Source organism: Saccoglossus kowalevskii, chromosome 19 (genome assembly GCF_978046115.1).
Source record: "Saccoglossus kowalevskii chromosome 19, keSacKowa6.1, whole genome shotgun sequence".
NCBI classification, from domain to species: Eukaryota; Metazoa; Hemichordata; class Enteropneusta; family Harrimaniidae; genus Saccoglossus; species Saccoglossus kowalevskii.
Genome location: NC_140659.1, coordinates 12,877,074 through 12,901,647, shown reverse-complemented (window position 1 = coordinate 12,901,647; position 24,574 = coordinate 12,877,074). Strand labels below are relative to the sequence as shown.

At 36.1% G+C, this 24,574-nt stretch overlaps 1 protein-coding gene across 1 annotated transcript; it reads right to left on the bottom strand.

Annotated features, from left to right (window-relative positions):
• Positions 1-3,124: 3,124 nt before the first annotated feature.
• Positions 3,125-9,296, bottom strand: LOC100313704 (pinhead-like protein). Its single transcript, NM_001168159.1, has 8 exons — positions 9,184-9,296; positions 8,720-8,902; positions 7,608-7,729; positions 6,439-6,664; positions 5,760-5,819; positions 5,070-5,197; positions 4,043-4,107; positions 3,125-3,896 (listed from the first exon to the last, which is right to left on the bottom strand). Exons 1-8 carry the CDS (start codon positions 9,251-9,253, stop codon positions 3,749-3,751), a joined length of 1,002 nt encoding a protein of 333 aa, NP_001161631.1. The 5' UTR covers positions 9,254-9,296; the 3' UTR covers positions 3,125-3,748.
• Between the last annotated feature and the right edge of the window lie 15,278 nt (positions 9,297-24,574).

Sequence of the window (24,574 nt, the reverse complement as noted above, 5' to 3'; positions counted from 1 at the left end):
CTCTGTGTTTACATAGGTGCGTTTTAACGAACCATAGCACATGTTTTGAGAAAGACGTGTTATCTGGGACTCCTCTCCAGAAATCTGTTTTCCGATTTGAAATCACATGCTGTAGTTATCACTCAAAAAGGACGAGTCAGATCAACTGATGCTTACATTGCGGAGTTTGGTGATGATGATCCCGAAATGCCGAGATGACATTGATCAGTTTTAGTGTACATCTTGCCTGGTTCTGTCATCAAATACATTGCATTGCTTGGCACGGCCAAACGGTCAATTTTTAGAAACCAGTCAATTCTTTGTCTTAATTCACGTATGTGATGGAATTCAGATAGCAAGCATGGGATAAAGCCTGCCAAATTTCTCTCATCTTTGCTGGCCGCAAAATAACATGTACGCTATTTGAAACCGCCCAAAGCTTAACGGCAAATTGATAAAGCTGTGTCATGTTTTCGAACTTAAGGCATGGAAACACGGTCGTCGCGTACAATAAAATGTATATAACAGACACACACTGTGTTTCCACAGAATATATATAGAAACATGTAGTGTATGACTTGACAGCCTTGAACAAATGGCAAAACCTTGCAAGGAAAAGTTGTGCACGAGTAAGCTACTAGTATGCACAACAATCGACAATGTTACGCGCGACGAAACTATGCACGTGTTAAAAACACCACCAACTCAAATAATGTTTCAATTGCTGCTACATGGCAACGTTTTGTTTTCATTTTGCCAGTTTTGACATCTCTATGTCGAGGCCACTGACAACTGCTACTGGTGTAATTAACGAGGCGTCCTGCCCGTGTATTGTTAACGGGCATGGCCTTTATACAGGGGCATTGGTAACATTAACCCAATGTATGCCATCAAGACTTCATTTGAAAACACTTGTGTTATATTGCGAAAGTTTGCGAGCCTAGACGGGTACGTTAGGTAACTTACACGACATCATACATCTTATAACGGACGAACAGATTTTATTTTCACATAGAAGTGTCAATAAGCTAGGTGAGAAATACCTAGGTATATGTGTGAACACATTATTTATATTTCTACGTAGTGGTACGTTTTCATTTTAAGAACACGTTACAGCAACACAAACTGTGAATTTGAAAAATAGGTGAGAAAAACAATTTGAAATGTTCTTGGTAGTCGCTATACATTTTCAGTTAACAAAGGCTAACGCATAACGACACGTACGACAATATGATTAAACGTATATAATGTATTGCATGTATTTACAATAGAACATAACTTAGAAATGTAGAACACATATAATAATTTATTCTATTGACACGCCGAGTCCCAGAGTTTACTAGATAACATGCAATCAGGGTCATATTTTGATATAATTATCATTATGCATTCCTGTCCATGTATGTATATACTACGTCCGTCCTTGGACAATATTGCGATAACGTGATACAGTAATAAATGCTTTTATCTGTACAACCTTGGCATCTTCTGTCAATTAGGACCGGACGCCCTCTATGTTGTGGTGAGCGGCATAACAGAGCGAATCAACATAAAGTATTAAAAACAAATAAAAAGTACCCATAATTCCGTTGACATTTCTCAACACCTAAATTGACACAATACTGGATACGCGCTTATTAGCTGTAGGTGTTCTCGACAAATGTAACATATGACATGGCCCGGGGATAATGAACAGCAGATATCGCCAATATATTACTTACACAGTGTTGATGTGTTTATTGACTTTTCTTCATCATTGCCGCTTCCTGAGACCCACATGTTGAAGTCATCGCCCCGTACGATTTGACAAGGCTTTGGTCAACCTTGTTTGAGCAGTAATTCGCGGAAATAAAAGTAACTTTATAATTATTTAAAAAGACTCCAAGTTTTAATCTCTCCCATCTGTTATGTTGATTAGCCACAGTCACGCTCACTTACAGTCAACTTACAACCGTAACCACCGGTTCCATCTTTTCGTCACAAATTCACAAAATAGTCCTGTTCATAGTCTGTCCTATCTTTCAATTGATCGGGACAAAAATAGTAATTTTTTATAGTTTGTCTGTTGGCTCCAAAATCTGGATTTATTTCCAGAAATATTGAAGAACATAAGAAAAAAGTGCAGAAACATTTGGGCGAGAAAGTCTGGTGGTGAAAAAGGTCAGGGTATTATATAATAACATTGGCGTCGAAATAAATTAAACCGTTAAGAGCAGAGCTCGCGGTGGTCTGCTAATATGTAAGTCAATACAAATACGTCACACCTGCATGAGGTCACGTGTTTTATTTATCTGATTATAACTTTGTCTTAGCAAAACATTTATCGTCAAATTATTCATAACATTACTATACACAATAAATGTTACTGTTTTGGGTAAGATAAACATGCACCGCCCGCGTGTTATTATCATATTATATCCAACCTTTGAAGTTCGTGATCTAACTGCAAATTTATTTTATTGAAAATCACCAGATACCATAGTTATACGCTGTATATTGTAAAAGAATGTCTGATCGGTGGGAATCTCGCTTAAACGGAACAATTATAACCCCACAGCTGGGATATCTTCAATATTACCGTAATCCCTCTAAATGCAATTGAAACACGAAATGCGTAATCAAAGGGCATGCCAGTCTGGGCTGTACCGTACAGGTGGGCTTCTTCTGAATTTACAGTTTTCACTTAGGGGTCGTCTCAAACCTTGTACCCATGGAGTTATCTGCTGCAGTACACACATACGAACTATAAGAATGTCGGACGTGGGTATGTTTTCTTCATTTTGTGACATAAACGTAAATGTTTTTTAAGTTAACTGTTGAGTGTGCGCAATCATCTACAATGGCCATGTACACCGCTGGAGAGAGACGTACCCTATTTTTGAAAAAACAAAACAAAAAAACACCGACTGCGTTCCACAAATACTGGTCTGTGCAACCCCAAACCCGCAGCTGTGAGCTGTGAGCGTCCAATCATTGATGACTATATCAAGTTACCTGTGCGATTCACATAAACAATACCGGGCCTCACCTGCATAAACGCTAGCTTTGACAAAAACAATGACTTGAATAAACTTTACAATGTTTATTGTTACAGTCAGTCAAAGAACAACAACAACGGCAACAAACGAACACAAACAGCGCTGGATCATTTGTAGATTTTTTTATTAATATATTTTACAGAAATGGTAATAGGATACGTGGTAATATGTACAAAGGGAATATACTAGTAGTATAGAACACAACATCGTATCAGATTGTGCACGCTTTGTGCAGCTTGCTCACATAAGTCAACGTTACTGCGGCCGTCATTTGTTTGTGCCAGAATTGCAATATAGATTTGAATCGTCTTTTGCTTGAAGCACTACGGGTCGTGTTATGAACTAGTCATGGACATGCATTGAATAGTAAACCTTGCTTCAAAATAACTGCGATATATTTCCTGTTGAAATAAAAAAAAATGGGGGTATAGCCCATCTGGAAATTGTTTTTGTTCAATTCGTTTTCATGTAATCACAGGATGTGCTGGTGCGAATAAACACGCGTTCAATGAACCATGGTGAGCATATACTTTGATGAACGATCCGCTTCCGTGTATAGCATGACGTCACATTCGCCTCTGCCAGTGCCGCCGCCGATTAGCGTTCACTGTCGATTAAAACTTGAGGATGGTAGTATGATCGGAGAATGCTCCCTGTGTTCCTTGTTTTAAATGAAAATACCAGTGTACGCAGATGTTGATTTATATACTTTTTGCAATGTAACAGTTTCTTTATTTACATGAACATTCGTTGACAGCGAGGACGGTCTTAACAACGCCCCCTCGCGATACGAATTGGTGTGTTGTGTATGTCTTCGGCAGGCAGCTCACATTTTTCTTTACCAGAGACATTAAGCAGACATTTGGATCCGATGGCGATCTGTCAACAAATTAACAGTTTATAGCGTCAATTATCAGTCTTCACTATAATGGCGTTAAAATTGTGACACAATATGAAAAAGGAAATAATTCATGATGTTCGCACTCGAAATATTAAAACTGTAGAATACACGTCACACATCTTACCTCATAACACATCGAAGATGATTGGTCGTTGAGCACGTTCCTACACATCGTCCAATATCAATTTCCTGTAGAACGAAAAGAAACAGAAATTCTAATGATTTGCATATGTACAATGACGTCAGTCTAGATAACGATTTTTAATTGGCCAATGTCGAATCAACTCTTGGCGTGGATAAAATACTTTTGACGAATTCAATTCCTAAAATTTTAAGAGACTGTCTAATCTAAAGACAGACGTAAAAATAGTACCAAACTTGTGTGTATTTTGACCTGTTTTCAACTCAGTAGTAAAATGTTACCATGGTAACCTGGTGTGCGTTTGTGTTTTCGTTCTTTACTTGATAAGTACTTTTGCTAAGCAAAATATCATTAATTTCACATTACTGTTTTTAAATATGCAATATGGACAAACACGAAAACAAATATTGTTAATATTTGTGTTTGATACTACAGCATACTGAATACCAAATAGGATTATAATTTACTAGTATCATGAACTACTTTGAGCAGATCATATGATAGTTGCTGTATTCTTTCAATGAAAAATAAAAAACACTACTACGCATGTGCAGTTATTGCTACTGTACGTACTGAAAACAACCAAGACAAACGAGTATTAGAAAACTGTATTCTTTCATCGATTAATCCCTTATACGAGGCATAAGCAATGATTTTATTTCACCATAAAAGGAAATCAAATCAATTTGTATGTGATCGACTATGCTGAAGCTGATTTTGAAGTACAGTATATAATCTCATCAATTATATTATATTAATTCATATCTATTATTGAAAAGGGCACTTTGTTTAAATTATTCATTGAATAATTACTAAGGATTATGATTAACCACTATCTTTTAGGGACACGTTTGTTTGTGTCCAAGTTCAATTTTACGTCACGGTTACCATAGTTACGCGTAGATGTGTTACACAGCTATGATTGTGGTTCGCTGTCACGGTGAGGGCTCCCGTACATATATATGAGAAAACGGTAACAATGAAAGATCGTGAAGCCAGTTCTTATTACCTTATGCTGTTGGACCGTCCTGTTAACAACAGAGTCGTAGACTATCTCATAGTAAGACTGCATATAAGGAACACGGTAACATTCTGACTCACAGCTACACTCGTCAATGATCTCCACACATTCTTTACCTACAGGTGATAAAATATAAAACAGCATGTACATACACAGATCAGAAAGGCTCTCTTCCGTTCTACGAAATGCTAGAAAGCAGAATAACATGTTCCATTCACCATGCCAAGCAAGAGGGTCAAACGTGACATTGAACGACTTGAATCAACAACAAATATTTCAATATTTTCAATTTATACACATCATGCTGGCAAATAGACAAGTATGGTTCTACTCAGAAGAATTTCTTTTTTTATATTATGTTTATTAAAATATTAACCACAAACCAAGTCATTATCAAAAAACAAAACAAAACAAACCAAAACTCTATTCGATTCTGTACTATTCTATTATTTTAGCTGCTGAAATAGACAACAATCTACAGCGTAAACATATCCTATCTCTCGTGATTAAATGGGGACAATTATAGAATTTGTAAACATCATTGTATGCGCATTGCCCGGATATATGAGCATGTTTCCATATATATATATATATATATATATGTGTGTGTGTGTGTGTGTGTGTGTGTTAATTGTTGTCCGTAAAACGTCAGACTGATTTATTTATTCAAAATCTTACCGTTGGGTCCTTCCACTGTAATCGTTTGGTTTTTTGTTGAACGGCATACGGTGCCTTCGCCTATAGTAAAAACAATAAATATGGTACTTAATTAATATCGTACTAGACGGTCTGTGTCTTCTATGATGTCATTCCAGTTTAGGTCTACGATATTGTGGATACCCCAGACCGTACGTTGTAAAATGTGGTAAAACAAAGTAAGTGATGAGAGTATTTCGTATTTAGATTATCATATATAATTAATAATGTTTTTACTCAATTCGAGTAAACGTATTTTAAGTATCCGAAAGTGGCTGCTTAGTTACACTTGGTTGCCATGAACAGTATGACATCATCAAATCTTGTTAGTATTTTTTTATTCCGGGTTTTATATCGTCGAGAAAATATGCAAAATATAAGATAATCTGTATTTTTACTACAGTAAAGAAAACAGTACACTGTAATTATCTGGTCAAATAGTGTAATACAGATATTATTTCAACATGTTCATTAGACTAAAATCTTGAAATTGAAAATCATTCGAGGAAATGTTTTCTGATTGTTGTAGATTTTGTCAATACCAGTGTGTAAGTTGCTTGTGTTGACTATATTGATACATATATCCGTTTACTGACCATCTGATTTCAAGAAATATTTTAATACAATATATTTCTTGGTTCAGAAATATAGCAAAACTTACCATCACTACAGTGTCCCTCACACGATCCCACGTCTATCTGCGTTTGGTGCGGCGAATCAGGGTACAAGACCACCAGTTGGGATCGTCTCCGACATACCACCGGAACAGGCTTACAAGCACAGTTCTCTATGACGTCATATTCCACGGGATCCCCAACCAAATGAACTTTTTCTCTTTTAAGTCGAGTTGGCTCGCAACTCAAATCTCTGGGACACGAATGATACGACTGTGAATAAAACATTAATAAAAGTAAAATACATCAGTTTAAGTTTTAAAACTTCATGATCGGCTCCGCCCATATCAGTATTGAGTATTAAAATGCGGCACGACCCGTTATTCACCGACACTGTGACTCAGCGTATTTTACTTTGCGATCAATCTTCGTTTCTGTATGTATGTATGTATGTGTATGTGTGTGTGTGTGTGTGGGGGGGGGGGGGGGTATTTACTGTGGAAACTCCATAACAAGTCTAATTAACACAGGAATGCTAATTGACACTCTTGCCACTAATTATTCTTTCATCTTTACCTGATACTCGTTAACAGATTCGTCTTTGAAGTCCTAAACCTCACAAGTAGATGGTACAAACAAGTAGTTGTTTGACCATGGGTGGACTACTTGCCGAAGGTAAACAACTGATCTAATGGAATGCACATCACACCGTGGCATTAGAAGGTGTCCCGTTTTAAGTACCATGTCATTGTCACAGATATTTATCACAGACAGCGTGAAACAATCAAGCTAAACAAAATAACCGAATCAAAGATTCACCCGAATTGTCACAAGAAAGAAATTGTTAGTTGATCACGTTAGACGAACTACATCTTACACTTGCATGCTGTATCGCATGATATCAATCACTAATTGCACCAACAGTGTACACTGCATATTTCACATAACTATGCCTAACTTGAAATTGTTGATATCTTTAAGTGTTTCTAGTTTTCTCCATGAATTGCAAATAATTTATATCTTTTATTTTAAAAGATCGGGATATGTTGGGATTAGTTATACCTGTCAATACTCGTATCGAAGTGGGGAATGCCGTGGGGGAGTCCAAGGGACGCCGATGGCGCTTATTATATTGCGGAGTTTAGGATGAATGAAAACACGCATGCTCAGTGAACTCAGGGTCAACGTTAATAAATTTGAGAATGCTTTCACCTACCCTTTCTCTGTCCCAGCTAACATTTTGAGCTGATTCTTTTCTATTAAGACGCCCATGTGAATGAGGTCCACATGTTCTCCGACATTCGCCAATATCCAGTTCAATCTGCGTACCAGAAACATCTAAAACAAAGGACATCATGCGTACTGTGTTAAACAATGGGCTTTCATTCGTGCCTGGCCACAATGTTAGCAGATGAAATTCAGTGTGAGAACACGCAATTTGCACAAGAATGGATGGAAACGCATCAGTCCCAACGGAATTACAGACCTACTTTGGACAATGCAAGTTTCTATACAGAAACCACATGGTTGTTTACGCGTTTTAAAAGTCTGACAAAGAACTTTAGAAAACAAGTTTTGGCAACTGAATTGCGTTAATTATTGAAGTCCGAATAACATCAAACGACCCCATGACATATACGGATGTGTAGAGTTTGTTTCAGCCAGCCAAGGCAATTACTAGTATATGGATGGCACTATCAAGTAGAGATCACATGACCAATAACACGGGTCACAACTGAATCGCTACTACTACTACTACTACTATTACAAGCAATGTTAAAGGGAGGCAGTCTTCGCGCCGCGTCCTGTTCGATATGGGACTCATAGCGACGTATACAACGCGTGTAAAATACATTGTTTATTTACATGAAATTCGAACACGCGCTGCGCGACGACCACCGCGCTTTAATTTCACGTAAATTATATTTTTTTTCAATATCCACAACTTTGAGATGAACGATGATATAAAAGTACCGTGCAAACATGATGTTTCCCAAACCAAAACATGACCATTTTGTGGGGTTGAAGCCTTTTTTCCAAATGTTTATTTTCAATGTGCACGGGCATTCAACAGTCACGACTCCATCACGTACGTATTACATTAGTATATCTAATGTGACACGACTAATGCCCGTGCACCTTGCAGTGTCTGTGTGTCACACCCACATTCATCGGGGACTACGACTAAAATAGATGTCAGTTTGAATCGCTACTTCTCTGCACTCTTATATAACTGCTATATATTCAACGAAATTCAAAATTGAAATCATAGAGCCAATTGGGACGTTGGTAGTTGTAATCACTTTGCGTCTCCTTAGCAACACTTACCGTAACCAACAGCAATACTTTTAGATTTTCTCTCACAGCAGCCAAACGACGAATAGTCAGAATCCTTTTCGTCTTTTCTTGATGTGTTATTTAATAAAACTGACGACGTCGTCTGCGTTGCTATATTATCGGTTTCCACTACATTATGTTCCGTTTCAGCGGAAGACTTGTGCAGATGCCGCCCTGTAAATAAAAATCAATAATAAAGTTAGCTTTCGAAGCTAAGGTCCGGTAATCGATTCTGGATTGATTGTAGGGTAACCGGGCGCATTATGCACGACCGTCATGCAAACGTCTCAAAGTTCTGAACACATAGAGCTCCTCGTTGGATAATGTAGATTTAGTTTTAAAAAAAACATGTTATCCCGTGAAAATTTAAGACGGATCCCCTCGCTGAGCCGGAACACGTGCGTAAACAGTTTGCGATCTAGTCAGTAATACAGCACAGTTAAAGCAGTGAATACCTGTAATTTCAGTAAAAACCACACAAAGGAAAATCATCCAGCGAAAACATGTAACTGCCGAGCAAGCCATGGTCTGGACCGTGCGTTAGAAAGGAAGCAACGCGCAATGGCAGTTATCGCACTCCTCGTATTTACAATAATGTTCACTGGGCCACAAAATTATACACAAACTTTAGAAAATCCAAATAAGCGATCATTATGCTCTTTACCTTGCTGCAGACACCGTGTCTAGACCTCTTTCTACGTGCTTCAATGGCATTGGAACTGCGTTGATGTTGACAAGCTCAGCCCCCAGGCAATCACTAAAGACGTGCCGACGGTATCAACGGGGAAAAAAAACGAAATTCCATCTAAACAAAACGGAAGCTAGTTTTTCCTAAACATCACGTTTCTAGTAAGAAGATGACTGCAATCTGTTTTTTTCTATCCGAATCAAACGGCGACATATTTTGAGTGTTAATTTGACGTATTATTTTGTATAGTAAAGCCAGCAATAATAATCGTGCAGGCGTGGCACTTCCCCAAACACACACTGCTTTTCCATTATAATGTCCCCTTTCACAAACAATTTGAGATGCATTTATTTGTGTCTTTTTACACAAACCTCAACAAAGTATTCATTTTCACCTCTTTTCTCTAGCTGCCGTGGTTCATTATTCGACATACCAAGCGCACGGCACTCTGGCGCCTGTCAGTGGCATGAATACCGTTAAGCGCCGCTGGCCATTCCCGCGGTTCACCCTCACGCGTCTAAACATACACATACAAAACATAACTGGCACGATCCTTGTCTCACGGGGACCTCGAAATGTATTAGTTTCGGAAACAGTTTCTATTATCAATCTAAATTGTTCTATGAAATTGCTGACATAGTTTTATACAAGGGAAATCGGTTGACCTCTAGACATCGTACTAATCACGCCTAGTAGATTCCATGCTGCTTTACTGACAATTGAACCAGGCAAATGAACCTTTGCATTTATATAACATGCTGAAATAAACAGTAAAATTCAAAGTATATATCAAGTCGACCAGAATGAATCTCACAAGAAAACACCAAGAACCAACTGCAACAAATCACAGTCCCTCCACAAGAGAGAGAGACTGTGAACAAATTAAAAAAATAACGTTGTTGTAATTCCGCGTCCCAAACTTGAATGTAATAGTACACCGACCTTCAAGTTTCAACCGAAGTTTACTGCCAGGTTTAGAATTGTTCACAAACAGGAAATCACATGACTTTCTGTGATTCAAGTTGTTGAAATAAACTGAGATATTGTACACAGAAATACAGGCACAATCAGTCGGAGAAATCTACACGGAAACACCCACATATACCAAACTACCCAGCTCTGTCTTGTAGGGTCCGAGGAATCAACTACAATTCCCAGCGGTAATTTGAGTGAGAAACTCTTAGTACGACAAGGTTAGCGGTTATCTGGTCGTAATAGCAAGTTTCATTCCAGTTGACAACAGGTAAAATTGAGCTGTATTCAGCGAGTCTCCTTAGAATTGTACGATTCGATTCGACATGATAAGCATTCTATTCAAGGAATATCCCCACGAGTGAGAGGAGAAAAAAACCGCAACTTTCAATAGCAGTGAGCAACTTATAACTAAGTTTTTTGAGTCACTGCCACAGAACTCCCGTCTTGAATACCTAAATCATTAAGTTGCGAATATTTGTAATCGTCTGTTTACAGTATTAGTGATCCGTAGTAGGATGTGATTTCTTTCTGAAAACATAAAAGATATATTTAGTATGTGTTTTCAATATGTATTTATCTTGAATTAAAACATATAATGCATCACGTGAACTTATTCAAGACTTCTCTGTCAAAGGAATCTTATTTATTTAATATTGATACAAACTAAGGGTGGCTCTTTCTAGATTTCGTCATGCGTTCGCATACCCAGAACTACTTATTATAAAAGGTAGGAAGGGTATGATTGAAAGAGAAACAAGTTATTGTATCTTACGTGCACAAAATACAGTGGGACGAATTTCATTTTGTTTAATTTATTCTACATTTCACCCCTAAAGAAATTTTATTATGTCCCATTAAGATGGAAATTTAATGTACTGATGAGTTCAAACAATACTGATGGACGGAGAAATACCGCTAAGTATATTCTTAAAAGCTTTTTACTCAGAATATTTTTGATCGTGCATTATCTATATCATTTTGTTTATAAATGAGTTATAATTTTGTACTATTGCCGGTGTCCGCGAGGTACACAATAGATATATAACATAGGTGCACCCGTGTGATGTGTTAAATCATAGCATAGACCATACTCTCTGAAATAGTGGTACGTACTATGAATTCACAGCGCATGCACACAAGTATACATGAGAGTTTATATTTCCATGGAACGACTATTATGTTCTACGTAAACAACGTTTTGGGCGACCAATTTCTATTCTCAAGATTGTCCATCATTATTGCATGTTTACGGACACTTATGTTGAACTCTTACAACTATTCTCCACATATGACCACATGTGGTGCGAAGCTACTTACAGATTATACCTGATTGGCCAGCCAAACATCTAAAAACTAGACCAGCTTATTTTTCGACGTATTGAGATTTGTATAGTTGTTTCTGCTCAATTCCAAGCCAATGTCAAGTCCAACGCGACAAAGTCAGGCGAATACGTGATGACAATGTCCAGATCAGTATGTATTGTACCCCTGTTCTATCCTGGTCAATACCATTAGCTTATTAAAGGGCAGTGGTCGCGTCGATATGGGACTCATGACAACGTACACAACGCGTGTATAATACATTGTTTGTTTACATCAAATTCTAACACGCGCTGCGCGACGACCACCGCGCTTTAAAATGAGTATAATAAAATGAAAGAATAATTGCACGTCAGGAATAAACAAATACGCAAATAAACAAACAGACAGACCCACATGCATTAAAACAAAAACTGGAGTCTGTCTGACATAAGCAAACATTGTGCTACGTAAATTTAAGAACTGCAGCCACGAAGTCAAACTTTTGCTATTTAAAACATTCTGTTCTAGCTTGTATTGCTGCCAGTTATGGTGTATGTATAGAAAATCTACTTTAGAAAATGTATAGAAAATCTAATCTTCGGGTCAGTTAAAATAACGCTTTTCGTAAACTGTCGGGGTACGCCCGTGACTGTAGCACAATCACTATGTTCGATAAAAACCGCACAAACACAGCAGAAAGCTAATTTATGCGTTTATGGATCGACTAAGAACATCAAGCAATACGCTTGTGTGTGCCTTGCTCAAAAGTGATGTGAGATGGAATTCTGCTTTAGTGCAGCATTGGACAAACTTAAGGTAGTCTACTGAGTTTACTTAGTTTTCAAATCTGTATGATTTGTAATTTTATCTTATTACATATTTGTTTGTATCTTTTCTTTATATATGGACTATGTCTGAAATAAAACTATGAGAAGATATGAAATATTGTCATTATTTCTGTCTTTTTAAAGGGCGATGGTCGTCGTTGAGCGCGCGTTCGAATTTCATGTGCACAAACAATGTATTTTACACGCGTTGTATACGTCGCTATGAGTCCCATATCGAACAGAACGCGGCGCAACGACCACTGCAGAATTTTACGAGATACATAACCATTATAACATTTGCATATTGTATATCCCAGCATGCTTCAGTCGTATATACTATGACCCACATAAAGTCACTTAAATCTTATTTCAGGGAAAGAGATAATCGTACAAACCGTTAATTTTACTAATTGTCGCGACGTGTGAAGATAGTTTCCTAGAAAACTATTCTGTACAACGTACATAGAGGTAGATGTTGTAATTATAGCAACTGTGGAAAGTCATACGACAGTACTACAAAAAGATTAAAACTCTCCCAAACTTATAACACACGAAATGAAATTAAACCCAGGAATGTCACAAACGAGTCAATTCAAATGTTTATAAAATTACCAAGTACAGGCGCAGATGTTTGGAGAAGTTACATAAACTGTTGATTCATAAAACTAAACCAACTATTTACAAATAGCCACATTTGCTTTTAAATAACTTATCTGTTTTTATTTTCACCGGACTTACACACTTGGGTGATTGACCGAGATGAATCAACTGTGAGGCATAGGTTATTCAATGGGTCAGGGTAATCTTATGTAGTAGAGGACCTGTTCAGTTTATTGAGGAGATGTATGTTTTATGCAAATGCAAACTGACATAATTTATATATATATATACTAACCGACCAGGATACGAATACAAATCAATAACATCTATGTATAACACAATATATATTATACCATACATACACACACCAATTTAAGTGAATGAATATTGTAGTTATAATAGACATCTTAGGGAAACATATTTATGAAATAAACAATTTCCTGTGTCGTACATCAACGTCGTCATTTTATCAGACGGTGGCGGAATATTTCAGTTACTCCACATATGGGTTCAGGAACGTCACACTACATGTATCGGATTGAATTGTTGCCAATTGTACGTGTTATTATCTGCCAGTTGTTGGAATGCAAGAAATTGAAAACCACGAGACAACTATTATGTGACATTTCAATGAATTCAAACAATTAATAAGAAAGACAAATGTCACAATCACTTGTTCCCCTCCCAAGTTACTCCACCATTCATCTTCAAAGGTTATAATAAAACTGGAACAATATTTGAAGAAAAAAATGGCCAGAAAAAACAGTATTTTACTCGAAAATGATGACTGCAACTAAGCAATTTACTCCAAATATGACAACAAATCTATTGAAATTTGAAGTACTTCTTCAGTTTCAATTTAAAAAAGTTGTGCTCACAAAAAATCGTGGCGTATTCTTGTGAGCGTGAGAAAGTAATGAGAACTGTGAATGTGTGAATGGCATTCGTTTACACCTGTGTTCGCATCGCTCTATAGTCTACCCTTCAACGCGCGTTTTTATCTTTTGTCGATGATCCATTATAAGTGGTACTACACGACACCCTTGTTCCGCTTCATTCACATTTAAGCTGCTAATTGGGGCACCAAGGGGGAAATTTCCCCGGCCCTCCCATACTTATCGCTGTCAAAAAGGCAATTTTCTGCGACATACCCAGTATTAGTTGGGAAAAACTTGGTTGTCCTTTGATACTGTACAATAGTGCAGAGAACAATAGCCGCAGCTGACGACGAGAAACTATCCAAGTACTCTGCAGCGACTCGTCGAGTATTTGACTGAAGATGTTGACGCTGATGAAGTGTTTACCAGTTGTCAACGGTTCAACACGTGCACATTCCAGTGGTACTCGTGTCAAGGGCGGGGGCTTGGGCGTCGGGAATCAGTGGCTAAGCATTCCGTCCAAACATAATTCACTCGTTCTGATTCATAGTACGTCTCCCATCATGCAACTACTTTATAATAACGACTGTAGTACGTAATATACAGTGCGCTAAATAATAGTATACATGAACATGTATGCACCTTTAACTGTACATTTCTCAATGTGGTCACGCGATGGCGCTGTCCCATTGAAGACACGTGTGGGAAGACGTTCTAATCCACCACACAAAGTAAAAATTTAAATGAACCAAAACATGTTTTGTCAACTCCTGACTGCCCAATTTAGCATAGAACCACGAATTGCCGAGGCCGAGAATAAGTTATTATTACTTTTTGCTGTTTTGCTAGTAAGCTTTATGTCTAGCCCATATCTAATTTCTCACAGCTTTATCAAGAATCGTGTTGTGGATCGCAGCTTGCCTCCAGATTGTCCTGAACACAGATAAGTTTAACAAGATGTTCAATAGATAACACAGTTCTGATAAACATTATGTTGACTGATACAGATCCGCTGATTTCGACGCACGTTACACACAATAACATGAACTGTTGAAATGATGTAGTTGTGAAATTACATTCTCATCGAAGATATCTCAAAATATTCATCCCTGTACACGTTGCCAAAGAAACCCTTTAGGTGGTTTTCAAGAAAATAAAAACAGCATTTTCAGTAGAGAAAAAAAACCTATAAAACCAGTCACAATACAACTAGTCACAACACGAAAGAAAGGCAACGCAATGAAGTAACAATTAATCCATGGATCACCGGTGCACATGGCTACATTGTATGAGAATAATCTGACATAGAGTTTACGATATCTGACATACAGTTTACGATATCTGACGTACAGTTTACGATATCTGACGTACAGTTTACGATACCTGACATAGAGTTTACGATATCTGACGTACAGTTTACGATATCTGACATAGAGTTTACGATATCTGACGTACAGTTTACGATAACTGACATACAATTTACGATATCTGACATAGAGTTTACGATATCTGACATACAATTTACGATATCTGACATAGAGTTTACGATATCTGACGTAAAGTTTACGATATCTGACATATAGTTTACGATATCTGACGTACAGTTTACGATATCTGACATACAATTTACGATATCTGACATAGAGTTTACGATATCTGACATACAATTTACGATATCTGACGTACAGTGTACGATATCTGACATACAGTTTACGATATCTGACGTACAGTTTACGATATCTGACGTACAGTTTACGATACCTGACATAGAGTTTACGATATCTGACGTACAGTTTACGATATCTGACATACAATTTACGATATCTGACATAGAGTTTACGATATCTGACATACAATTTACGATATCTGACATAGAGTTTACGATATCTGACGTACAGTTTACGATATCTGACATAGAGTTTACGATATCTGACGTACAGTTTACGATATCTGACATAGAGTTTACGATATCTGACGTACAGTTTACGATATCTGACATACAATTTACGATATCTGACATAGAGTTTACGATATCTGACATACAATTTACGATATCTGACATAGAGTTTACGATATCTGACGTACAGTTTACGATATCTGACATATAGTTTACGATATCTGACGTACAGTTTACGATATCTGACATACAATTTACGATATCTGACATAGAGTTTACGATATCTGACATACAATTTACGATATCTGACGTACAGTGTACGATATCTGACATACAGTTTACGATATCTGACGTACAGTTTACGATATCTGACGTACAGTTTACGATATCTGACATAGAGTTTACGATATCTGACGTAGTTTACGATATCTGACATACAATTTACGATATCTGACATAGAGTTTACGATATCTGACATACAATTTACGATATCTGACATACAATTTACGATATCTGACATAGAGTTTACGATATCTGACGTACAGTTTACGACATCTGACATAGAGTTTACGATATCTGACGTACAGTTTACGATATCTGACATACAATTTACGATATCTGACATAGAGTTTACGATATCTGACATACAATTTACGATATCTGACGTACAGTGTACGATATCTGACATAGAGTTTACGATATCTGACGTACAGTTTACGATGTCTGACATACAATTTACGATATCTGACATAGAGTTTACGATATCTGACATACAATTTACGATATCTGACGTACAGTTTACGATATCTGACATACAGTTTACGATATCTGACGTACAGTTTACGATATCTGATATACAGTTTACGATATCTGACATACAATTTACGATATCTGACATAGAGTTTACGATATCTGACATACAATTTACGATATCTGACATACAGTTTACGATATCTGACATACAGTTTACGATATCTGACATACAGTTTACGATATCTGACATAGAGTTTGCGATATCTGACACACAGTTTACGATATCTGACATACAGTTTACGATATCTGACATACAGTTTACGATATCTGACATAGAGTTTGCGATATCTGACATACAGTTTACGATATCTGACATAGAGTTTACGATATCTGACATAGAGTTTACGATATCTGACATACAGTTTACGATATCTGACATACAGTTCACGATATCTGACATACAGTTTACGATATCTGACGTGCTGTTTACGATATCTGACGTACAGTTTGCGATATCTGACATATAGTTTACGATATCTGACGTACAGTTTACAATATCTGACATGCAATTTACGATATCTGACATAGAGTTTACGATATCTGACATACAATTTACGATATCTGACATATAGTTTACGATATCTGACATAGAGTAAGTTTACGATATCTGACATAGAGTTTACGATATCTGACATAGAGTTTACGATATCTGACATACAGTTTACGATATCTGATATACAGTTTACGATATCTGACATAGAGTTTACGATATCTGACGTAGTTTACGATATCTGACATACAATTTACGATATCTGACATAGAGTTTACGATATCTGACGTACAGTTTACGACATCTGACATAGAGTTTACGATATCTGACGTACAGTTTACGATATCTGACATACAATTTACGATATCTGACATAGAGTTTACGATATCTGACATACAATTTACGATATCTGACGTACAGTGTACGATATCTGACATAGAGTTTACGATATCTGACGTACAGTTTACGATGTCTGACATACAATTTACGATATCTGACATAGAGTTTACGATATCTGACACACAATTTACGATATCTGACGTACAGTTTACGATATCTGACATACAGTTTACGATATCTGACGTACAGTTTACGATATCTGATATACAGTTTACGATATCTGACATACAATTTACGATATCTGACATACAGTTTACGATATCTGACATACAGTTTACGATATCTGACATAGAGTTTGCGATATCTGACACACAGTTTACGATATCTGACATACAGTTTACGATATCTGACATACAGTTTACGATATCTGACATAGAGTTTGCGATATCTGACATATAGTTTACGATATCTGACATAGAGTTTACGATATCTGACATAGAGTTTACGATATCTGACATACAGTTTACGATATCTGACATACAGTTCACGATATCTGACATACAGTTTACGATATCTGACGTGCTGTTTACGATATCTGACGTACAGTTTGCGATATCTGACATATAGTTTACGATATCTGACGTACAGTTTACAATATCTGACATGCAATTTACGATATCTGACATAGAGTTTACGATATCTGACATACAATTTACGATATCTGACATATAGTTTACGATATCTGACATAGAGTAAGTTTACGATATCTGACATAGAGTTTACGATATCTGACATAGAGTTTACGATATCTGACATACAGTTTACGATATCTGATATACAGTTTACGATATCTGACATAGAGTTTACGATATCTGACATAGAGTTTACGATATCTGACGTACAGTTTACGATATCTGATATACAGTTTACGATATCTGACATACAATTTACGATATCTGACATACAGTTTACGATATCTGATTTACAGTTAACGATATCTGACATAGAGTTTACGATATCTAACATAGAGTTTACGATATCTGGCATACAATTTACGATATCTGACATAGAGTTCACGATATCTGACATACAATTCACGATATCTGACATAAAGTTTACGATATCTGACATAGAGTTTACGATATCTGACATACAGTTTACGATATCTGACATATAGTTTACGATATCTGACATACAGTTTACGTTATCTGACATACAGTTTACGATCTCTAACATACAGTTTACGATATCTGACTTACAGTTTACGATATCTGACATACAGTTTACGATAGTTTACGATATCTGATATACAGTTTATGATATCTGACATAGAGTTTACGATATCTGACATAGAGTTCACGATATCTGACATACAGTTTACGATATCTGACATAGAGTTTACGATATCTGACATAGAGTTCACGATATCTGACATACAGTTTACGATATCTGACATACAGTTTACGATATCTGACAGAGTTTACGATATCTGACATACAGTTTACGATATCTGACATACAGTTTACGATATCTGACATAGAGTTTGCGATATCTGACATACAGTTTACGATATCTGACATAGAGTTTACGATATCTGACATAGAGTTTACGATATCTGACATACAGTTTACGATATCTGACATACAGTTCACGATATCTGACATACAGTTTACGATATCTGACGTGCTGTTTACGATATCTGACGTACAGTTTGCGATATCTGACATATAGTTTACGATATCTGACGTACAGTTTACAATATCTGACATGCAATTTACGATATCTGACATAGAGTTTACGATATCTGACATACAATTTACGATATCTGACATATAGTTTACGATATCTGACATAGAGTAAGTTTACGATATCTGACATAGAGTTTACGATATCTGACATAGAGTTTACGATATCTGACATACAGTTTACGATATCTGATATACAGTTTACGATATCTGACATAGAGTTTACGATATCTGACGTAGTTTACGATATCTGACATACAATTTACGATATCTGACATAGAGTTTACGATATCTGACGTACAGTTTACGACATCTGACATAGAGTTTACGATATCTGACGTACAGTTTACGATATCTGACATACAATTTACGATATCTGACATAGAGTTTACGATATCTGACATACAATTTACGATATCTGACGTACAGTGTACGATATCTGACATAGAGTTTACGATATCTGACGTACAGTTTACGATGTCTGACATACAATTTACGATATCTGACATAGAGTTTACGATATCTGACACACAATTTACGATATCTGACGTACAGTTTACGATATCTGACATACAGTTTACGATATCTGACGTACAGTTTACGATATCTGATATACAGTTTACGATATCTGACATACAATTTACGATATCTGACATACAGTTTACGATATCTGACATACAGTTTACGATATCTGACATAGAGTTTGCGATATCTGACACACAGTTTACGATATCTGACATACAGTTTACGATATCTGACATACAGTTTACGATATCTGACATAGAGTTTGCGATATCTGACATATAGTTTACGATATCTGACATAGAGTTTACGATATCTGACATAGAGTTTACGATATCTGACATACAGTTTACGATATCTGACATACAGTTCACGATATCTGACATACAGTTTACGATATCTGACGTGCTGTTTACGATATCTGACGTACAGTTTGCGATATCTGACATATAGTTTACGATATCTGACGTACAGTTTACAATATCTGACATGCAATTTACGATATCTGACATAGAGTTTACGATATCTGACATACAATTTACGATATCTGACATATAGTTTACGATATCTGACATAGAGTAAGTTTACGATATCTGACATAGAGTTTACGATATCTGACATAGAGTTTACGATATCTGACATACAGTTTACGATATCTGATATACAGTTTACGATATCTGACATAGAGTTTACGATATCTGACATAGAGTTTACGATATCTGACGTACAGTTTACGATATCTGATATACAGTTTACGATATCTGACATACAATTTACGATATCTGACATACAGTTTACGATATCTGATTTACAGTTAACGATATCTGACATAGAGTTTACGATATCTAACATAGAGTTTACGATATCTGGCATACAATTTACGATATCTGACATAGAGTTCACGATATCTGACATACAATTCACGATATCTGACATAAAGTTTACGATATCTGACATAGAGTTTACGATATCTGACATACAGTTTACGATATCTGACATATAGTTTACGATATCTGACATACAGTTTACGTTATCTGACATACAGTTTACGATCTCTAACATACAGTTTACGATATCTGACTTACAGTTTACGATATCTGACATACAGTTTACGATAGTTTACGATATCTGATATACAGTTTATGATATCTGACATAGAGTTTACGATATCTGACATAGAGTTCACGATATCTGACATACAGTTTACGATATCTGACATAGAGTTTACGATATCTGACATAGAGTTCACGATATCTGACATACAGTTTACGATATCTGACATACAGTTTACGATATCTGACAGAGTTTACGATATCTGACATACAGTTTACGATAGTTTACGATATCTGATATACAGTTTATGATATCTGACATACAGTTTACGATATCTGACATACAGTTGACGATATCTGACATACAGTTGACGATATCTGACATACAGTTTACGATATCTGACATACAGTTTACGATATCTGACGTACTGTTTACGATATCTGACGTACAGTTTGCGATATCTGACATATAGTTTACGATATCTGACGTACAGTTTACAATATCTGACATACAGTTTACGATATCTGACAAAGAGTTTGCGATATCTGTCGTACAGTTTGCGCTATCTGACATAGAGTTTACGATATCTGACATACAGTTTACGATATCTGACGTACAGTTTACGATATCTGACGTACAGCTTGCGATATCTGACATAGAGTTTACGATATCTGACATAGAGTTTGCGATATCTGACATACAGTTTACGATATCTGACATAGAGTTTACGATGTCTGACATAGAGTTTACGATATCTGACATACAGTTTACGATATCTGATATACAATTTACGATATCTGACATAGAGTTTACGATATCTGACATAGAGTTTACGATATCTGACATAGACTTTACGATATCTGACATGGACTTTACGATATCTGACATACAATTTACGATATCTGACATAGAGTTTACGATATCTGACATAGAGTTTACGATATCTGACATACAGTTTACGATATCTGACATACAGTTTACGATGTCTGACATACAGTTTACGATATCTGACATAGAGTTTACGATATCTGACATACAGTTTACGATATCTGATATACAATTTACGATATCTGACATACAGTTTACGATATCTGACATAGAGTTTACGATATCTGACATAGAGTTTACGATATCTGACATACAATTTACGATATCTGACATAGAGTTTACGATATCTGACATAGAGTTTACGATATCTGACATACAGTTTACGATATCTGACATACAGTTTACGATATTTGACATACAGTTTACGATATCTGACATAGAGTTTGCGATATCTGACATACAGTTTACGATATCTGACATACAGTTTACGATATCTGACATGCAGTTTACGATATCTGACATAGAGTTTGCGATATCTGACATAAAGTTTACGATATCTGATATACAGTTTACGATATCTGACACACAGTTTACGATATCTGACATAGAGTTTGCGATATCTGACATAGAGTTTACGATATCTGATATACAGTTTACGATATCTGACATACAGTTTACGATATCTGACACACAGTTTACGATATCTGACGTACAGTTTACGATATCTGACATACATACAGTTTACGATATTAAGTCAGAAATATAATTTATGAACAAAAGTGAGCAAAAAATATATGATTCTAAAACACAGACGGAAAATAATATCCTTGCCGTTTTGAAATATAATAAAGTGGCATTCTATATAAAAATGTATGAACAATCTGTATACATGTAGCTGTATATGAACACTGTCTGTGCAGCAGTATATGAAGTAATCCAATATTCACATATTACGTCTTATTCATGTGTGCATATACCTGTCAACACACAGTATATGTGTTTCATTATCACGGAAGAAATTGATGAGTTTACGAGATTCATAAAGTGTTCACGTAAAACAAGAAACAGTATAAATAAATACTACATACAAAGAGCAGAATATAATATATATTTATACCACTTCCGGTCATGTGACCTATTGTTCTGGCCGTTGGTATAATTTTTACAGTTGCATTCAATTTCTATATGTAATTGTTAAAGACAACTGTGTCATATATTGTAAACCCGTATTGTAAATCAGACGTTTGCCAAGAAGCTTTAGTCAAGGCGTCTAAGGTTGACGACGAGAAAGACTTTCTTCTCAATTATTGAAAAAAGTTGTCAAGGAAAGGGTGCAACATCAATCACCGTGACAGCAGGTAAAAACTCTAACGATTGAGCAGATGGAGGTTTCTTGGAAAAACGGATATTAGAATGGTCATGTTATTGTAAAGCGTTATGCATATGACAAAGCATACAGTACATAGTTTGTATTTTTGTAAATTAACATATGCGTTGTGCACTGGAAATGCAACCGATTGCTGGATCCTTCAATTTTATCGTTTTTTCGTGGCGCCCTCGTGCAATTTACTAGACTCTGACCAAAACCTTTGGTTTATATCCGTAAACCCCCACTTTCCTGAGACTGTTCCTAATACTTGTTATATACATTGTGTGTGGTAATTTTGGAATGCCGGTGTTCTTGGTAGTTGTCGAAACCTTTCGAAAAACTGGAGACCATACACTTGGCTTTGAGCAGATCATACGAAAAAGAGATTGGGTACTTTTCCAAATTGTCTGGAACAGGATCTACAATTTCAGCATATATTATAAAAGTTGGTCCACGCCTAAAATATAATCAACAACAGTTGTGTCATCCTCGCAAATCTCTGAAGATGTCACTGAAAATTACTCAGATCTTACGTAACTGATGTAGAACGCTACAAAAAATTAAAAATATTGTCATTTTCTTTATTAATACATAATTCATATATCATGTCCCAAGACATAAAACTATTGGATCACCGTGCTCAGTTCAGAGAAAATCGATGTAAAAAATAGAGTAAAAATAGCATGTTTCGTCTATTCTAGGGCATTTTAGTATTGTTATCTATAGACAGAATATCTTATTATCTACACATTTTGCTCGGTCACATGGTTGAAAAAGATACATAGTGTCTTACAGGCTACATTTTGATGTCTAGAAACATTACACATTTTATAATATTTTAGTGGGTTAATAAACGAGAAAATGTGTTTTCATTGAAAACGCTACTAAAGTAACATTTTGTGCAGATAATAATATGCACAAAATGTCATTTTTAACCAAAACAATTCTCATACTTAGCATATTAGCTTATGCTAAAACGATTATCTGTAGACAGATTTTGACACAAAATATTGTAACTGATATATGCGCAAAAATATGCGCACAAATGAAAAACATACGAGTACCATATTACCTCAAAAAGATGGGGTGAAGCGAGGGCATACATTTTTCAGAAAATGTTGTAAAATGTAAAACCATTTTCATATTTGGCTGTCTGGAAAGGAGTTGGTAGGAAGGCAGCATTTCACAACATTTCGTGATTATGTTTACTTTTTATTTGTTCACACATGTATGTCTTGGACCCCGCTTGGGAATTATTTTAACTTTAACTTAACAAGCGCCATCTACGGTGAAACACGTAAATTATAAGTTATTACGCGTTGATCGTAAAGACCAGATGCTGCCGCCAGAGGGCCTAGCTACGGCCCACAATGTGTAGTTTGAATTCCCCTTCAAAGGAGTGCGATACTTTCTAATCAAAACTGTTTCACCTACACTATACAAGACTGTGTGAATTACGATGTGAATATCTCATAACAAACGGGATCAGATTTGATGACATTGTGTAGCTAAACATTTGG